General features: G+C 36.6%; 1 protein-coding gene across 1 annotated transcript in view; it reads left to right on the top strand.

The window, feature by feature from the left end:
- The window catches only part of LOC126439847 (uncharacterized), a 604,845-nt gene extending 594,158 nt beyond the window's left edge, over positions 1–10,687 (top strand). Inside the window, 5 exon segments of the mRNA XM_050090598.1 lie at positions 1,811–2,049; positions 2,295–2,565; positions 3,431–3,669; positions 3,808–3,994; positions 8,989–10,687. Of these exon segments, the coding sequence (XP_049946555.1) occupies positions 1,811–2,049; positions 2,295–2,565; positions 3,431–3,669; positions 3,808–3,994; positions 8,989–9,227 (1,175 nt within the window). The 3' untranslated portion in view covers positions 9,228–10,687.
- The last annotated feature ends 6,747 nt before the right edge of the window (positions 10,688–17,434 follow it).

Genomic DNA, 17,434 nt, shown 5'->3' with positions numbered 1-17,434 from the left:
AAATATGTGGGTTTTTCTTGCTACAGTAGACATAAAAAAGCAGTCAGTGGTGTGGGGTCATATCAACTTATCCAGTAAACCAAAAAAGCATGCAAAAAATGGTCAGCCATAAAGATTATGGCTACCATTTTTTTGGTACACTAAAAAAATCTTGTTTGTGGATTTTATCGAATGTTGAAGAACAATCAAAAAGTGAGAAGATCCATTCAAATCAAGTTGCTACTGTCATGTATTTGCATGGGAATGTTTGCCCAAACTCTGATTTGTGTCAGTTCAAATTGGGCAGTGTTGAACAGCAGCCTTACATTCCAGGCTTGGCTCCCAAGTGATTTCTGACTCTTCATGATCATGGACAAGTATCTTGGATTCAAATGCTTTGATTCCAACAAAGAACTTCAAGATGTTGCCACAGGTTGGCTGCTACCTCAAGTGGCAGAATTTTATAAAAAGGAAATTCACCTACGAATTGTGATTATATTGTGGGTTATATAGAGAAGTAATACAAAGGTGTAGTCCTAAGATTTGTGTGATAAATTTGCTTTGACCATTGCAGTATTTCATTTATAGCCTAACCAAGGTTACTTTCTGGACAACCATCACATACAATGCAATAAATAGTGAATACAGGTAGCATACTTAGAAGAAAAATTTTATATCAAATGTTCAGATCAGTTGCATGATCTATCTCAAAGATAATTTTCATGGCAAATAAGATTCTAGTACAAAAAGAGAAAGAGAGAGAGAGGGAGGGGGGGGGAGTGGCCATTTGGGATATGACTTGCCGATACTCTATGAAAGCTTCGGAATGTCAACCGGGAGAACCAAAGTGTAAATATTGACTAGGAAGACTAGGGAAATGATTGGCTCCAGAACAAGTTGTGATGGAAGAAATTGCCAGTGCCAGAATTTGTGAGGTCAGGGGATGAATATTACAATGTGCAGTTGCTCTTCATCAGATTGCGCACCATTATGTGGAGTTGAATTCCAAATCCTTCCATAACAAAACAGTTCATAGTAATATATCTATTAGATCTGGACATGAAGTCAAAAGACCCATTAATGCTCTTTGAAATAAGTTAATCGCATGTTGGCATTTAGTTTCATCATCTCCATTCCTTTCACTACATAGTCATTCATAATAATACACACATTTTGTGCAGCACAGTTATTCATCACAATCATGCAGTTTGTACAATTATAAACATGACATAGCATTCACAATTTTAGGAAGGCATTAAAGTACTGGAAGCCTCACCAGAGTTTAAGAGTTTCTGTCCCTGGAATTTAAAAAGTCTACTTTCTCTCTCTCTCTCTCTGTCTCTGTCTCTCAAAAGTTACTCTTTATGACTCTATTCCACGTGAGCAGTATCATCTTACTTTTCATTTTAAGAACCTGGGAAAATTTTTCAGTGTCATTTTGTTTAATTAATTTCAGAAATTCTGTTGCAGTTTATGATTATAACCAAATGCTTTTATAGCTTAATATTTCATCACAGCTGACCCTTTCCTCCTTTTCCTCCACCCATTCTGTGTAAACTGTGGAGAGAGCTTACATATTTTGTGATTTCCCTAAAGAAGTTTAGACAAAAGCCTGAATCTTTCATAGCCATCTTAATTTGCTCTCCTTGCCTAGTCCACAGTTATGCTCAGTCTCTAATGAACTCATCATTTACATCTTAAACCCTAAACTTCCAGTCTCTCTTCTTTGTGTTCTTGAATTTAATATTTACAGGCACCTATTGCTTAGTAAATTAGCAGCCTCTATGCCATGACATGTTCTTCTTTATATTAGTTATATTTATGTTTACAGATGATTCACGTGTACCAAGAACAGAGTTCCCCAAGCCTGAGATCACTGTGAACTGCAAGTCAGATGGGGTTGAAGTTGAATTTAGCTTGCCTGACCAGACATTTAATGGTATTCTTTATGTGAAAGGCCATAGCAAAGATGATCGTTGCAGCAGATTGATTACCCCATCTTCTGGTTCTGCACCTCAGTCATTACTTTTTAAAGTAAACTTTGGCACATGTGGTCTTATTCATTTCAATGTAAGTATGCTCATTTTGTCTTGTCCTTCTTGCGCTTTAAAGAGTTGGAATGAGCTAGATCATAACTCCAATTTGGAATAGAAGCTTCTGAACCAATTTTAATAGTTAATCCTAAAATTATTTAAAAAAAAGAGTGAAAATATAATTTAGATTTCTTTTTACTAATTATAAATTATTTACTCACGACTAGCTATTTTCATCAATCTTCGGGCTGCTCTTAACTGTGTTTCAAAAATATTTTTCAGAGAGAAGCAAGTTTCCTCCTTGTGCTACAGAAACACCCTAAACTTGTAACGTCTACAGCACAAGCATATCATATTGTTTGCAAGTATCAAACTGGTGAGCAGAATGTAACAGTAGGATTTAATGTATCAATGCTCACAACAGCTGGCACTATAGCAAACACAGGGCCACCACCTGTGTGTACAATGAAGATAATTACCAATGCTGGACAAGAAATTAGGTCAGCTGAAATAGGTGAAAACTTGCAGCTTCACGTGGAGGTGACACCATCCAGTAAGTATTTTTTTATGTCAAAAAAAAAAAAAAAAACACACCTTTTAAAGGTTTGTATTTGTAGGATTTTTATTTAGTTCTCTAGTAGTTAATTATGTGATGAACATAAAGCTAGATTCCAAACAAAAGCTTTAATTGTGCACATTTATAACTCCATTACCAATTTCACACACGTAAAAACATGAATTATTGATACCCTTTGCACAAATAATTTCAAAAAAGAAAACTTTGTAGATGAAATTAAGATCATAAGACCATCATGTACCATATAATGGAAATGTTGAACATTGGCGTATTTACTGCACTTACCTAATAAAAGAACCTTTAATGACATCTAGTTTCCTCTGAAGAGTGTTTACGGTTCCTTTCTTTTTTTTTTTTAAAAAAAAAAAAAGTATATATATTTGAAAAGAAAAATGGAATTAACACTGTTTACTGGAACCTAATAGACAAGTGACCACCTCATTAGAAACAAAATTTTGAAACCAGAAATCTATCACCCTACAGGCACATGAAATTTTAATTTGGGATTAATGAATGGGATGGGATATATGAAGTTATTCCAGCCTAGTGTCATAAAAGAATACCATGATAGCTGCCTTGAAGCAACATGTTCACTTTTGCATATAGATAACTGATTATAGAAATTCTACAAGTCATTTATATCTTACTCAGTGGGATTTAAAACTTAGTTTTGTGCTCACTAACATGAAGGAAGAGCATGATAACAAGACTTACATGCATAAATCTGGTGAAGACCATTTTAAGATAGTGACCATTTAATATAAGAGCTTTGCATATATGCACAATACTACTCACAAACTTATTCTTAAGAATTCAGGCAATTTTTTTTTTTTCTCTACAGATATATATGGTGGTTTTGCACGAAGCTGTATCGCAAAAACTGTTGAAAACAATGTAGAAAATGAATATATGGTTACTGATGAAAATGGCTGTGCCACAGATCCAACGATATTTGGAGAATGGAAATACAATGCTGAAACAAAGTCTCTAGTGGCTAGTTTCAATGCATTCAAATTTCCTAGCAGTGACAACATCAAATTTCAGTGCAACATCAGAGTTTGCTTTGGAAAATGTCAGCCGGTATGTAGCAAATTTTTATTTGTTACTGTAATACTTCAAGGATAAATTTTTTGTCATTTGCAGTAATTTTCCACAAATATTTTATGTATAGTGTTTTTTTCAGTACACCATTACTAATATTTAATTTCTTGTATACAGGTAAATTGTAGAGACACTAATGCATTTGGCCGACGGAAACGAGAAATTGAAGCACCAGAGAATGACACTAATGTAGCTATTGCGGAGTCAATGTATGAAGGGCAGCTCAGAGAAGAGATAACAATACAGTCCAATGCAATACTGACATTCGAACGAAGGGAGGAAAGATACACAGCCTCAACTGATGGTGAGTAATTAAAGTCATAATATGTGCAATTATTTTATTATGTAGTGTTGGATATTATCTTAACCAGTTTTCTGCCTCTCTCCCTTAGTCTAAGAGAGTTTGTATGTTCAAGATTAACTGACTCGGAGAGTATGCTTAGCTAGAAAATAAGAATTAAATGAATAGTGAGTGAGTAGAAACAAGTTCATATTACTCTGAGGCCATAAGAAATGTGTATGTTTAATGTGTGTGTGTGTGTGTGTGTGTGTGTGTGTGTGTGTGTGTGTTGTTTTTCCAAGTGATAAGAGTATTATTAATTCTACTTTATTTCTTCAATCTGGTACAGTTAATATACAGGGTGATTCATAAAGAATACCACAACTTTAAAAATGTGTATTTAATGAAAGAAACATAATATAACCTTCTGTTATACATCATTACAAAGAGTATTTAAAAAGGTTTTTTTTCACTCAAAAACAAGTTCAGAGATGTTCAATATGGCCCCCTCCAGACACTCGAGCAATATCAACCCGATACTCCAACTCGTTCCACACTCTCTGTAGCATATCAGGCGTAACAGTTTGGATAGCTGCTGTTATTTCTCGTTTCATCAATGGTGGCTGGGAGAGGTGGCCGAAACACCATATCCTTAACATACCCCCATAAGAAAAAATCGCAGGGGGTAAGATCAGGGCTTCTTGGAGGCCAGTGATGAAGTGCTCTGTCACGGGCTGCCTGGCGGCCGATCCATCGCCTCGGGTAGTTGACGTTCAGGTAGTTACGGACAGATAAGTGCCAATGTGGTGCTGTTCCATCCTGCTGAAATATGAATTGTTGTGCTTCTTGTTCGAGCTGAGGGAACAGCCAATTCTCTAACATCTCCAGATACTGTAGTCCAGTTACAGTAGCACCTTCGAAGAAAAAGGGACCAAAAACTTTATTGGCTGAAATGGCACAGAAAACGTTCACCTTAGGCGAGTCACGTTCATACTGAGTTGTTTCCCGCGGATTCTCAGTGCCCCATATACAGACATTGTGACGGTTGACTTTCCCGTTAGTGTGGAAAGTTGCTTCATCACTAAACACAATCTTTGAAACGAAAGATTCATCTGTTTCCATTTGAGCAAGGATAAAATCACAGAATGTACAACTAAATGAAACTTTATAGCTCCCTTAATTCACTGACAGATAGTGCTTAGCTCTGCCTTTTGTCGTTGCAGAGTTTTAAATTCCTAAAGTTGTGGTATTCTTTTTGAATCACCCTGTACTTTCTAGAATGTGGACGCAATTCAGAATAGGGTCTTGATATGTTGCTCTTTAGTTGAGAGATATGCTGTGATAAAAATCCATCACAGTCTCTCAAATCGTGTCGCAAAAATAACTGACTCATTGAACCAAGACATAACCATATCCCAAAGTGATAAACAAAAGATTAGAAATACATGTTCACTTGCAATAAAGTCATATACAAACCAGCTTCAAAGTCATACTTGGCAGAAAGTCTCCAATTTACACAACTTTAGAGAGAAGTGATATTTGTTAATTAATTTTCATCAGTCACTTCAAATGGCATTTCTCATTAAAACATGCAAGCAGAAGTATACTGCTAATCTGCCACCTGTTTGATTAGTAATGGTGCTAAAATATCATACAGAAGAGGTCAGCATCTATATAACAGTACAAAGGACTGTCACAATCCAGCTACAGAATTTCATATCAAAAAATGCTGCAAATTGCTGAAGGGTACAGTCATACAGGTTAAAAATATTCATTAGACCCAAAAGGCATATTAAGTGAGGAAGAAGAAGCTCAAGCTAACAGATCTCTGCTGTGAAAAAGTGAATAATATTTAGTGGTCCACAATAGATAGGCATAACATTTACTAATCATATCCTGCCAAAAACTTTGTAAGCTGAAAGCAAATTTGCAAGTGTATGGACCTTTGTCAGGAGTTATGGGGTATGCAGCTACGTGAAACATACACGGAGGAGACTGAATCAGTTAGAAAGTCACTGAAGGATAAACTTAGTTTGTTTGTACCCATTTTAAGATTATGAAGGCCACCATGTCACACATTAATATTGCACATGTCATATATGCAAATGTGTCTTAAATGTGGCCTGATACAATGAATAAAAGAATAAGATATCTCAGTACACATTCTGTCAGATTTAAAGTTTCACTGTGAGAAGCAATCATATATATATAGATGATGTGAATTACCATACGAAAGTGCTGACAGGTCGATAGACACACAAACACAATCATACACACAAAATTCTAGCTTTCGCAACCAACGGTTGCTTCATCAGGAAAGAGGGAAGGAGAGGGAAAGAAGAAAGGATGTGGGTTTTAAGGGAGAGGGTAAGGAGTCATTCCAATCCCGGGAGCGGAAAGACTTACCTTAGGGGGAAAAAAGGACAGGTATACACTCGCACACACACTCATATCCATCCGCACATACACAGACACAAGCAGACATTTGTAAAGGCAAAGAGTTTTTTGCCTTTAAAAATGTCTGCTTGTGTCTGTGTATGTGCGGATGGATATGAGTGTGTGTGCGAGTGTATACCTGTCCTTTTTTCCCCCTAAGGTAAGTCTTTCCGCTCCCGGGATTGGAATGACTCCTTACCCTCTCCCTTAAAACCCACATCCTTTCGTCTTTCCCTCTCCTTCCCTCTTTCCTGATGAGGCAACAGTTTGTTGCGAAAGCTTGAATTTTGTGTGTATGTTTGTGTTTGTTTGTGTGTCTATCTACGTGCCAGCGCTTTTGTTTGGTAAGTCACATCATCTTTGTTTTTAGGTATATTTTTCCGATGTGGAATGTTCCCTCTATATATATATATATATATATATATATATATATATATATATATATATATATATATATATATATATATATATATATATATATATATATATAAAAGGTCAAGTCTTTTATAAGTGAGGACCGAAAGAACTAAATGGGAAACAGAGAACATTAAATATCTTCTTTAAAGTAAGAAAAGCAATTTATTGTGAAATTTACTTCCTTGCATAATTGGATTGTTTGTAAACTGGGAGAAAAACACATCTATGGGTCTTAAAGTAATAAGATAAAAACTTTTCTACAGTATGTTGAAAAAGAGAATGAAATATACTGACTGTGACTTTGCCAGGCTTAAAAAAACTACCATTAAAATTACCACATTTTTTCCAATGTTTGTAGGTTTCATATCACCAAGACCTAGGAATTACAATTACGAACAACTTAAATTGGAAGGAACACATAGAAAATGTTGTGGGGAAGGCTAACCAAAGACTGCGTTTTATTGGCAGGACACTTAGAAAATATAACAGACCTATTAAGGAAATTGCCTATGCTACACTTGTCTGTCCTCTTTTTAGAACACTGCTGTGCAGTGTGAGATCCTTACCAGATAGGACTGACGAAGTACATCGAAAAAGTTCAAAGAAGGGCAGCACATTTTGTATTGTCACGAAATATGGGAGAGAGTGTCACTGAAATGATACAGGATTTGGGCTGAACATCACTATTAAAAGAAAGGTGTTTTTCGTTGTGACAGAATCTTCTCATGAAATTCCAGCCACCAACTTTTTCCTCTGAACACGAAAATGTTTTGTTGGCACTGACCTACATAGGGAGAAATGATCACCACGATAAAGTAAGGGAAATCAGAGCCCGTATGGAAAGATATAGTTGTTTGTTCTTTCCATGTACTACACGAGGTTGGAATAATAGAGAATTGTGAATGTGGTTTGATCAACCCTCTGCCAGGCACTTAAATGTGATTTGAGGAGTATCTATGTAGATGTAGACCAGTAAGAAAGATTCAAGTTACAATAAACAACCAGAAATTATGTTAATATCGTATTTTGGAAAGACACTGGATTATTACGTACACATGGCAGCTGAACAGTGTAAGAGAAAGAACACTACATAATTTACAAAACTATTACCAAAAGTATTGCTATATATAATGTAAAGGTCTGTGAGCTGAATTAAGGACAGAGTGAAAAGAAGATTGCTGGCACTGGAGTCACTGTTCTACAAAAAATTGTGGCATGTTTAGGATGGAATATGTAGAAACAATTCGGTAGAAGAAGCTATGACAGCGAATATGGTGATAATTTGTTCCATAGAAACAAGACAACTATTGTGGCTCCAGTAACTAGAGAGATAGGATGGAACGCATCAGATGACCAAGATGTGTATGAAGATTGAAATTCCCAAGGAAAAAGGAAAGAATGGCGTCTATTAGAACATAGGAAGAAGGTGTCTGTAAAGTAGTGGCTGGCACTTCTTTAGTTCACATTTAAATGGACTATTCACATTGCATAGATGATTCGGTTGTCGTTCAGTCTTCAGGTGTGAACATGTTTTCAGTATCCCCCTCCTCCAGTGCTTGCAAAGGTGTGGTAGATATTACAGACTGTTATGAGCATTTACATATATGTAATGGTTACTTACAGTGTATGCACCACTATTATGATAAGCAAGGGCTCGACAGGTACATATACTTGTAGAAAACGTGCCATGGTTTCAAAATTAAATGATAAGGCAAGTGTGACTGGTGATAATAATGCCTGGCAGTTATCAGGTGCTTTTCATATATCTTAGTTTGTTAATTGATAGTTTCAGCAAAATAGTCACTAAATTGTTAATATATGCTTTGACATAGCAATTGAAATGAAGAAAGGAAATAACGCATAAAGGAAATGTGTACAAAAGATCGACTTTGAAATTGATAGGTTAATCTGAGCAACATTGTCAACTTTTTCAATTTTATCACTATTTAGTGAAAGTTTGTCATTTTATGGTTTGCTAACATAGTTATGTGTTTTTTGTGCACTTATGTGTGGAAGCATATAGAGATGTGGAACATGTCGTATGAATGAATGAATCAATGTTTACAAATAATGCAACATTCAGTAATCATATCTAATACTAAATTATTATTAATTTAATGATCATTTCCTTTATCTAAAAAAGAAAATTTTCCTTAATTTTACAGCACCAGAGACACAGAAACCTGAAGACATATGTGTATCAATGGTTGGATTCATAATTGCTCTTGTGATAACTGCTCTCCTTGCATTAGTAGCTGTGGCAGTAGCAGTATCGTGTTGGCTTGTAGCTTACCGTCGAAGACCAAAGCTGGCTGGGCCATTGCCTCATCCTCCTGAATTCCCAAATCCACTTTTTACAACACCAGAACCAGTTGCCGAACCCTCGCCTGATTATCTTACGTGATTTGTGATATTTTACTCAAGTAAAACATGTGGGACCTGAATCAATCATTCTGGTGCTCAGTTTGTGACTGACATAAAGAAACTAGTTCCTCCTTCATACAATGGTTAGCTTCAATTATTAATGGACTATTTTCAGAATGTATAGTATGTATCTTGTGTTTCTAAGGAGGAAAAGTGAAAATGCAATTGAGATCATATTGTAGTCATAATCTAAAGATCTAAAATGCATTTTCCACAATGTAGTCACCTCCTCCAATGGCTTTGTGTAAATGACACGAAATAGGGTTTGTTCCACATAGCAGTGGTGGTGGTTTATTTTATAGTAGTTCATACTGAAAATCTTGGTATTGCAAGACTTAAAACATACTGTCAGACTTAAACTTGTTATGATTTTGGTCATTAATGTAGGATTGCCTCCACTTTTATGCTATTGGTTTTATTATTTTACATCTTGTACCCCTAAGCTAGATTTCTTTGCTGCATTGTGAGCTTGACTGAATTAGCCATTGGAGGATTTGAGTAGTTACAATGATATAAATAATAAATGTGAATAATGTTGATATGTATTTTGTGTGTTATGTTGTTGTTTGTGTCAGATACTTTTCTGTTACTTGTGCTAATATTCTACAATTCCATGTCACAATTTATCATTAACTCATCATAAAAAACAGTATGGTAAACCTGCCTGCCAGTTTTGCAATCATCATTACACACCTTCACAAATAAAGAAGTATGATGTTTTGAATGTCAAATAATTTTCCAAATAATATTTATTAATTTATCTGCTGTAACTTGAAGAAAAGATTTGGACCTCTCTAAAGCCATGAATAACAAGTCTTCCATTTGCAATTAGATTGCAGCAGAACTGACAATTTAGCCTACACTCTATTTTCATCACATCTTCATTTAAATATTTATTAAATGTTTGTCCCATAAAAGACTGCCATTTTGCTACAGTAGCTGTAGATATGCATGAGTTGGTCACATTTGCCTCATGTATTGTACAGAAGAATTCTCATCCTATGCTGTGCATACCACCTTGTCTGAAAATAAATTTCTGTATATAATGCCAAAATTGCAGAATTTTCAGTGGTTTCATTTGTGTTACATCAGCAAGCTGCTGTTTATTCTGCAAGAACAAAGTTTCTAACATAGGCACATTCTGCAGTGTAATTTATGTGTTTCTACCAGATTGTACTAATGTGCTTCTGTTAGTTATTTTGAAGGGATACTGTTTTTTTCCTTTTGAATATTAGGAATCTCTTCATTCAAAATTTTTTTCGGTGAAGGGTAAAGGTGGTATGCTGTGCCATTTATGATAATTGTATTAATCAAATTAAGCAGTTGCTTTAATTTAACTTCTGAAATACTCTTTGTTTCCAGAGGCCTGAAATAATTCTTAACAGTGAGTGAGTCTTGTAATTGTGATAAATGTCTAATAAAGATGTTGTTATAATTAAATCAGTTTAATTTTTCCTTATTCCTGCACAGTCATCCACAGTCTGGTAACAAAACTCATTTAGTGTAGACATATCATACTGTAGAAATACAGTACAGTAGAAGGTGCCAAAGTTTGTTCACTTTAACCTGCTGTGGTTATCATAGCTTTAGGTTTGGTTTATGAAATTTTAATAATTTAAAGAGCATTGCACAAGTTTAGCACAGTATAGGTAATTTAAGAAAAACTGAAGCACTTAATTTTTATAAATTATTCTTGTTCATATGAATTTGTTGACATACTCTACTAACAGATTAATTAAACTGAATTCCATATCCAGAAAGGTGCTTTTGTTATAATTCAGAAAAGCTGTTGCAACCCCTAAAGTGAGATTAACGGCCTTAAATAATTACAGTATTTTCCATCAGTTATAATAAGTTACTACTAATGATTACAATTCATCAGTGAGAGTATATTCTTTGTAATTACTGACTTAAAAAACAGAACAGCAGCAATCTAAAATATTAAGCAAAGAGTGGCAAAGTTGTGATGACAAAGACAATGACGATGGTGATGATAATGATGGTGAATACTGGAATTATTCTAAAACCAAAAATGCAATTTACAGGAGTGGCAGTGTAGACTGCAGATAGTTGGATAGCAGAAGGAAAGTGTGTGAAGCCATAGATTATGCCACGCTTTGAAAGGAGGACATGGAAGCAAATAGAAAATAGAGGTGGGGGAGGGGGGGCAGTCATCAAAGGATGATGAAAAATAAAATAAGAGATAAGATAAGCTACTAAGAAGAACTGAAACTGAAAGCAAAGAGGATGGAGGAGCCATGGTAGGAGAGTTGTTAAGGTGAAGAGGTAAGAGAACAGGGATTATTTGAGATTCAGACCATGGTGGTTATGGAACATAAGAAGCTTATTAAATAACAAAGATGATCTTTTCAACAGTACAGAAAATGGAAAAATTTAATGGACTTTCCTGCAGATGTGGTATATATGACAAAACATTTGGGAGTCCTAGAAAGAGAAGTTCCTATTATTTTATTTTTTATGTATCATGTTGCATGGGGCGAAGTGAGCTAGAGCTATGATGATGTTATTCATGGAATTGGTACATAGTCCACAGTATGTTTATTAGAAAATTAATAATATGTAAAAATAATTATGGGTGAATAAACAAATGAATAGCAGCTAGAGAAAATAATTATAATGGGATGGATAAAAAGTCAACTCAATAAGCAACAGCAAGAGAAAACACACACAAAAGTCAAGGAAACGTGCAAGCTTTAAGAATCAGTGGCTCCTAGTTCTAGCAGAAGGGTTCAAAGGGAAGGAAGACAGATGATGCACAAGGACTGGCAAGGTTTTGGAAATGGGAAAATTACAGAAAAATCATCCAGAACACTGGGTCAGCAGAGACTTACCGAATGGGATGAGATTGAAAGTCTGATTGTTGGACAATGTAATGGACAAGATTTCAAAACCTTAGAGCTTAAAGCCCAAAGAATAGTAATAAGCAAGACTGAGATTACTGACAAGAATTGGTAAGAATGGAAAGCTAAGTGCATTGTACATGGCAGACAAGTGAGGTGGGGGCTGAGGGAAAATAGACAGGTCAGAAAATAAATGCCATAGAAAACTAAAAGGGAGTGAAGAAAGGAGCAGTTACTAAAAAGAGATTCCAACACCAAAGAAATTAATGTAAATGTAAATTAAGGTCAGGTGCACAGTGAGAGCCAAGGACATGTAACTCCAGTTCCCATCTGTGTAGTTCTGATAAGACACGGAAAGGGAGAGAACCCAGATGGCAAGTGTGGTGAAACAGGCACTGAGGCGCAACTGCATTGTGTGTTGCCAGTGTACACCCTCTGTCTATGTCCTTTCACCCTAAACTATAACTTGGTTGTAGTCACACCAATGTAGAAGGGCGAACAATGTTAACTTAACAGCTGGCACATGACGTATCATTCCATAAGTTGCTCTCTCTGATAGTATATGTTTCCCCTGTTACAGAGCTGGTTTAGGAGGCTGCTTAGGGCAAGACTTACCAGTGGGGACGTTTGGAGGGGTAGGGGCTGTAGGGTAGGGAAATGGGTGCAGGAGTATAGGCTCATTATAGGCTTGTCAAAGTAGCTGATTAACACTGAGTGAGAAGAAGTATAACCCTAAGCTGTTTTTTTGGAGGTATCAGCAGTACCATGATGAGATGCAATGCCCTGGGAAGTCAGCTTTTGAACAAGGCTGGTGGGGTTATTATGTCCACTGAAGGCCAAAGTGAGAATGGTGGTACATTGCTGTAAAGAGTCTGCATTTGGACAAATACAGTCCCCTCAAGTGCCAAGCCTGGGAGGGAACTTTTGATGTGAAAAAGATGGCAGCTGTCAAAATGTAAGTACTGTTGTTTGTTAAGGAGATTTAATGTGAACAGAAGTGTGTAGCTCACCCTCAATGAGGGTGAGGTCAACATCAAGGAAAGTGGCATGAGGTTCTGAATAGGACAATGTGAAATTTAATTTGGAGAATATATTTAGAGATTCCAAAAATTTTAGCAGGTCTGGCTGACCACTAGTTCATATGACAAAAGATGTCATCAATGTATCTAAACCAAACTGGAGTCTAAAGGCTCATAGATCCCAGGAAAACCCCCTCCAAGCAACCCATGAAAATGTTGGCATAGGAAGGAGACATCCCAGTACCATGTCCTGATCTATTTGTATGTTTGCCCTCAAAGGTAATGTAGTTATTCTTAAAGTTGATTAAAGTGATTGTTTGGGCAAGGCTCAGCATCAGCAGTGGGCATCAAATGGTAACTCTCCCCTATCGTTCACCAGACTTACCTTCTGATGTAATCAGAAACTTGAGAGAAAACCTCAGTTTGCTTATATATAAGTTCCCTAGTCATACTACAATCATCGGTGGAACTCTTAATCATCCAACAAGCAATTGAGAAAATTGCAGTTTTCTTAGTGGCTCAAGTGCAAAAGAATAACTGACCATGCAATGGGCAGATATGTACTGAGTAGAATAGTTCATGATACGAGAGACCCTCCATGGTATACTGTCACTGTAAAGAAATTTTGTAAAGAAACAGAGACTACTGCAACATAAGTGTAAAACAAAGCATAGGGCTATAGTTAGAGAGATGCTGGATGAAGCGCATTTGGCTGTCAAGAGAGCAATGCATGAAAGAAATGACAAGTAGTGGTACAGGGTATCATCTGCCACACACCGTATGGTGGCTTGTGGAGTATCTACATAGATGTAGATGTAGATGCCTTCAGTGGCTACTGTAGCATAATATTTTCAAGTGATATTTCACAAAACCCACAGAAATTCTAGTCATATGTAAAGGTTGTTAGTAGCACCAAAGTTAGTGTCAGTCCCTAGCAAATGAGAGAGGAACTGAAACTGAGGACAGCAAAGCAAAATCTGAAATGCTTAACTCTATTTTCAAATGGTCCTCTGCAAAGGAAAACCCAGGAGAACTGCCCCAATTTAATACTCATATCACTGAAAAGATGAGTGAAGTCAGTATTAGTGTCAGTAGCATTGAGAAACAGCTGAATTCATTAATACTGAACAACGCTCCACCGCCCAATGGAATCCGTTTCAGATTCTACACTACATTTGTGGCCGAGTTAGCCCCTATTCTAAGGATGATCTATCATAGATTCCTCAAACAAAAAACCATGCCCAGTTGGAAGAAAGCACAGGCCACACCTGTCTACAAGGAGGGAAGTAGAAGTTATCCACAAAACTACTGTTCAATATCCTTGATATCAATTTGTTGTAGACTTAGAACATATTCTGACCTCAAACATAATGAGGGATCCTGAACAGACTGATCTCCTCTGTGTCAATCAGCATGGATTCTGAAAACATTGATCATGTGAAATTCAGCTTGCATTTTTATCACGTGACATACTGAAAGCTTTGGAGCAGGGCAGTCAGGCAGATGCAGTATTTCTTGATTTCCAAAAAGCATTTCACTCATTACCATGCCTATGCTGATTGTCAACAGTTCAGTCATGTGGAGTATCAAGCAAAATTTGTGACTGGATTCAGGACTTCTTGTTAGGGCACACACAGCATGTTATCTCAGATGAAGAATCATTGTCAAATGTAGAAGTAACTTCGGGTGTGCCCCAGAGAAGTTCTTGTTGTATATTGCTGTTCCTGATTGATCATAGGTCCCTCAAACAAAAAGCTGTGCCCAGCAGTTGCTGTTCAGGTTAAATATTAATGACCTTACAGATGATATTAATAGTAACCTCAGACTTTCTGCAGTTACCTGTAATGAAGTACTGTCTGAAAGAGGCTACATAGATATTCAGTCAGATGTTGATAGGATTTCAAAGTGGTGCAAAGACTGGTAACTTGCTTTAAATGTTCATAAATGTAAAGTTTTCACTTCACAAAACGAAAAAAAAAACCAAACATAGTATGCTATCACTAAAATACCAGTGAGTCACATTTGGAATCAGTCACTCATACAAATAACTGGGTGTAACGCTTCATAAGGACATGAAATGGAATGAAAACATAGGCACAGTCATCGATAAATCAGGTAATAGATTTCAGTTTATTGGTAGAATACTGGGGAAGTGCAAACAGTCTACAAAGGAGATTGTTTACAGATCACTTGTGTTACCCATTCTAGAATATTGCTCAAGTGTGTGAGACCTATACAAAATAGGACTAACAGGGGATACTGAATGTATACAGAGAAGGGTAGCATGAATGGTCACAGGTTTGTTTGATTCATGGGACAGTGCTATCGAGATGCTGAAGAAACTGAACTGGCAGGTTCTTGAAGGTAGGCATAAACTATCCCAGCTTTTAATGATGATGCTATGTATATAGTACAACCCCATACTTATCACTTACACGGAGACTGTGAGGACAAGATTAGAATAATTGCATGCACAGAGGCTTTGAAACAATCATTCTTCCTGTGCTCCATATATGTGTGGAATGGGAAGAAACTGTAATAACTAGTGCAATGGAACATGCCCTCCACCATGCACTTCACAGTGGTTAGTATAGTATAGATGTAGATGTAGCTACAGAGTAGGAAGGATGTCATGGGTTTGGAACCAGATTGGCACTAGTGAGGTAATGTTCAGCTGCAGACATACCATACACATGCGGAATTTTGGTACAGAAGGAGGTGGCCAGTGGTGCAATGGTGACAACCAAAATGCATGGTGGGGGTGAGATGGGCGTAGACCTCAGATGATCAATTTATTTATTTATTCCATGTGATCTGATGGTACACAGTGTGTTGCAGATGTCGGAAAATACCATTTAACATTGTTAACATATATTAACGTAGGCCTATAGTATCCTAATGTATTATATTGCTCAATGTTTTCAATGTAACACAATCAGCAAGATTACTGTTCTAAGTATTCATTTACAGAGTAAAAACAGTGACACAACAAATATGACTTCATGGCTTTGCTAAATTTTATGTTGTCTTCAATGGACTTAATACTAGTGGGAAGATTGTTGAACAGTTGGAGGCCCATGTGGAAAACTCCCTTTTTACACAGTTTAGTGTTTGTACGTATAACGTGCAGGTTTGCATTTTTCCTGGTGTTGTGTTCATGTATTTCATTAATTTTTACGACTCTGGGGCCAGTTGGCACTATGTGTTTTCTGAAAAATTTTAGAGTCTCAAGAATGTAGAGGCAAGGCAGTGTAAGGATTTCCAACTTTCTGAAGATGGGTTTGCAGGAGTCTCTGGGTTTGCTCCCAGTAATAATCCCCATTGCTCTCTTCTGGATTCTGAATGTGCTCAGAGTAGTTGGAGAATTTCCCCAGAATATTACACCATATTTTAGGTGGGCTTTTACGTAAGCGTAGTATGCACTGGTTAATGTTTTCAGGCTAGCATCTGTTTTCAGGCTAGCACCTGTTTTCAGGCTAGCACCTGTTTTCAGTACACTCAATACATAACAGCCAGTACAAATCCTGGCATTTTTCCTGTATCTGTATTCCATTTCAGGTTATCTTGAACCCACAGACCTAGAAATTTGAAAACAGTGTCGGTATCTATTGACTGGTTATTTATAGTGACAAATGGCTGAGAGGAATTTGCATTTTGTGCTGTGTGGAAGTTCATGGAAGCTGTCTTTTTGGTGTTGATAGTTAATCTGTTGATTTTTGCCCAGTTGCTGAGTATATCAGTAGCCAAGTTCACAGCTTTTTGCACAGCCTCTGTATTCTCCCCTTTGAGGAGTACAGTTGTGTCATCAGCAAATATTATTGTTTTGTGTGCATCAACATTCAGGCTTAAGTCATTAATATACAGGAGGAAAAGTAGGGGTCCCAATACTGAGCCCTGTGGAACACCTTGCTTTACAGTTTTATTACTTGATAGTATTTCGGTTATTGAGTTGCTTTGTCTATTAGTATATTTCATGCTGACTCTCTGCATCCGATTGGTTAGGAATGTAGCAATCCAGTTGTTTGCAATTCCTCTGATACCGTAGTGTTGCAGATGACACAACTTTTCTATCTGTAAACCATGTACTTGATAACCTTGTAAGTGATATGAAATTGGCAAAAGAAAATGCAACATCATGATTTAATGCCAATGGTCTGCTATTAAATGAGGAAAAGACCCAGAATATGTGGTTCAGTCTATCAAAGACTACAAAAATAGAAAAACAAAAGGCAAAGTTTTTAGGTATTGTACTTGACAACAGTCTAACATGGAACTCTCATGTTGATCACATAGTGGTTAGGTTGTCA

Source organism: Schistocerca serialis, chromosome 1 (assembly GCF_023864345.2).
Source record: "Schistocerca serialis cubense isolate TAMUIC-IGC-003099 chromosome 1, iqSchSeri2.2, whole genome shotgun sequence".
Taxonomy (NCBI): Eukaryota; Metazoa; Arthropoda; class Insecta; order Orthoptera; family Acrididae; genus Schistocerca; species Schistocerca serialis.
The sequence above is the reverse complement of the archived record's forward strand: the minus strand, read 5'-3'. Positions and strand labels throughout refer to the sequence as shown.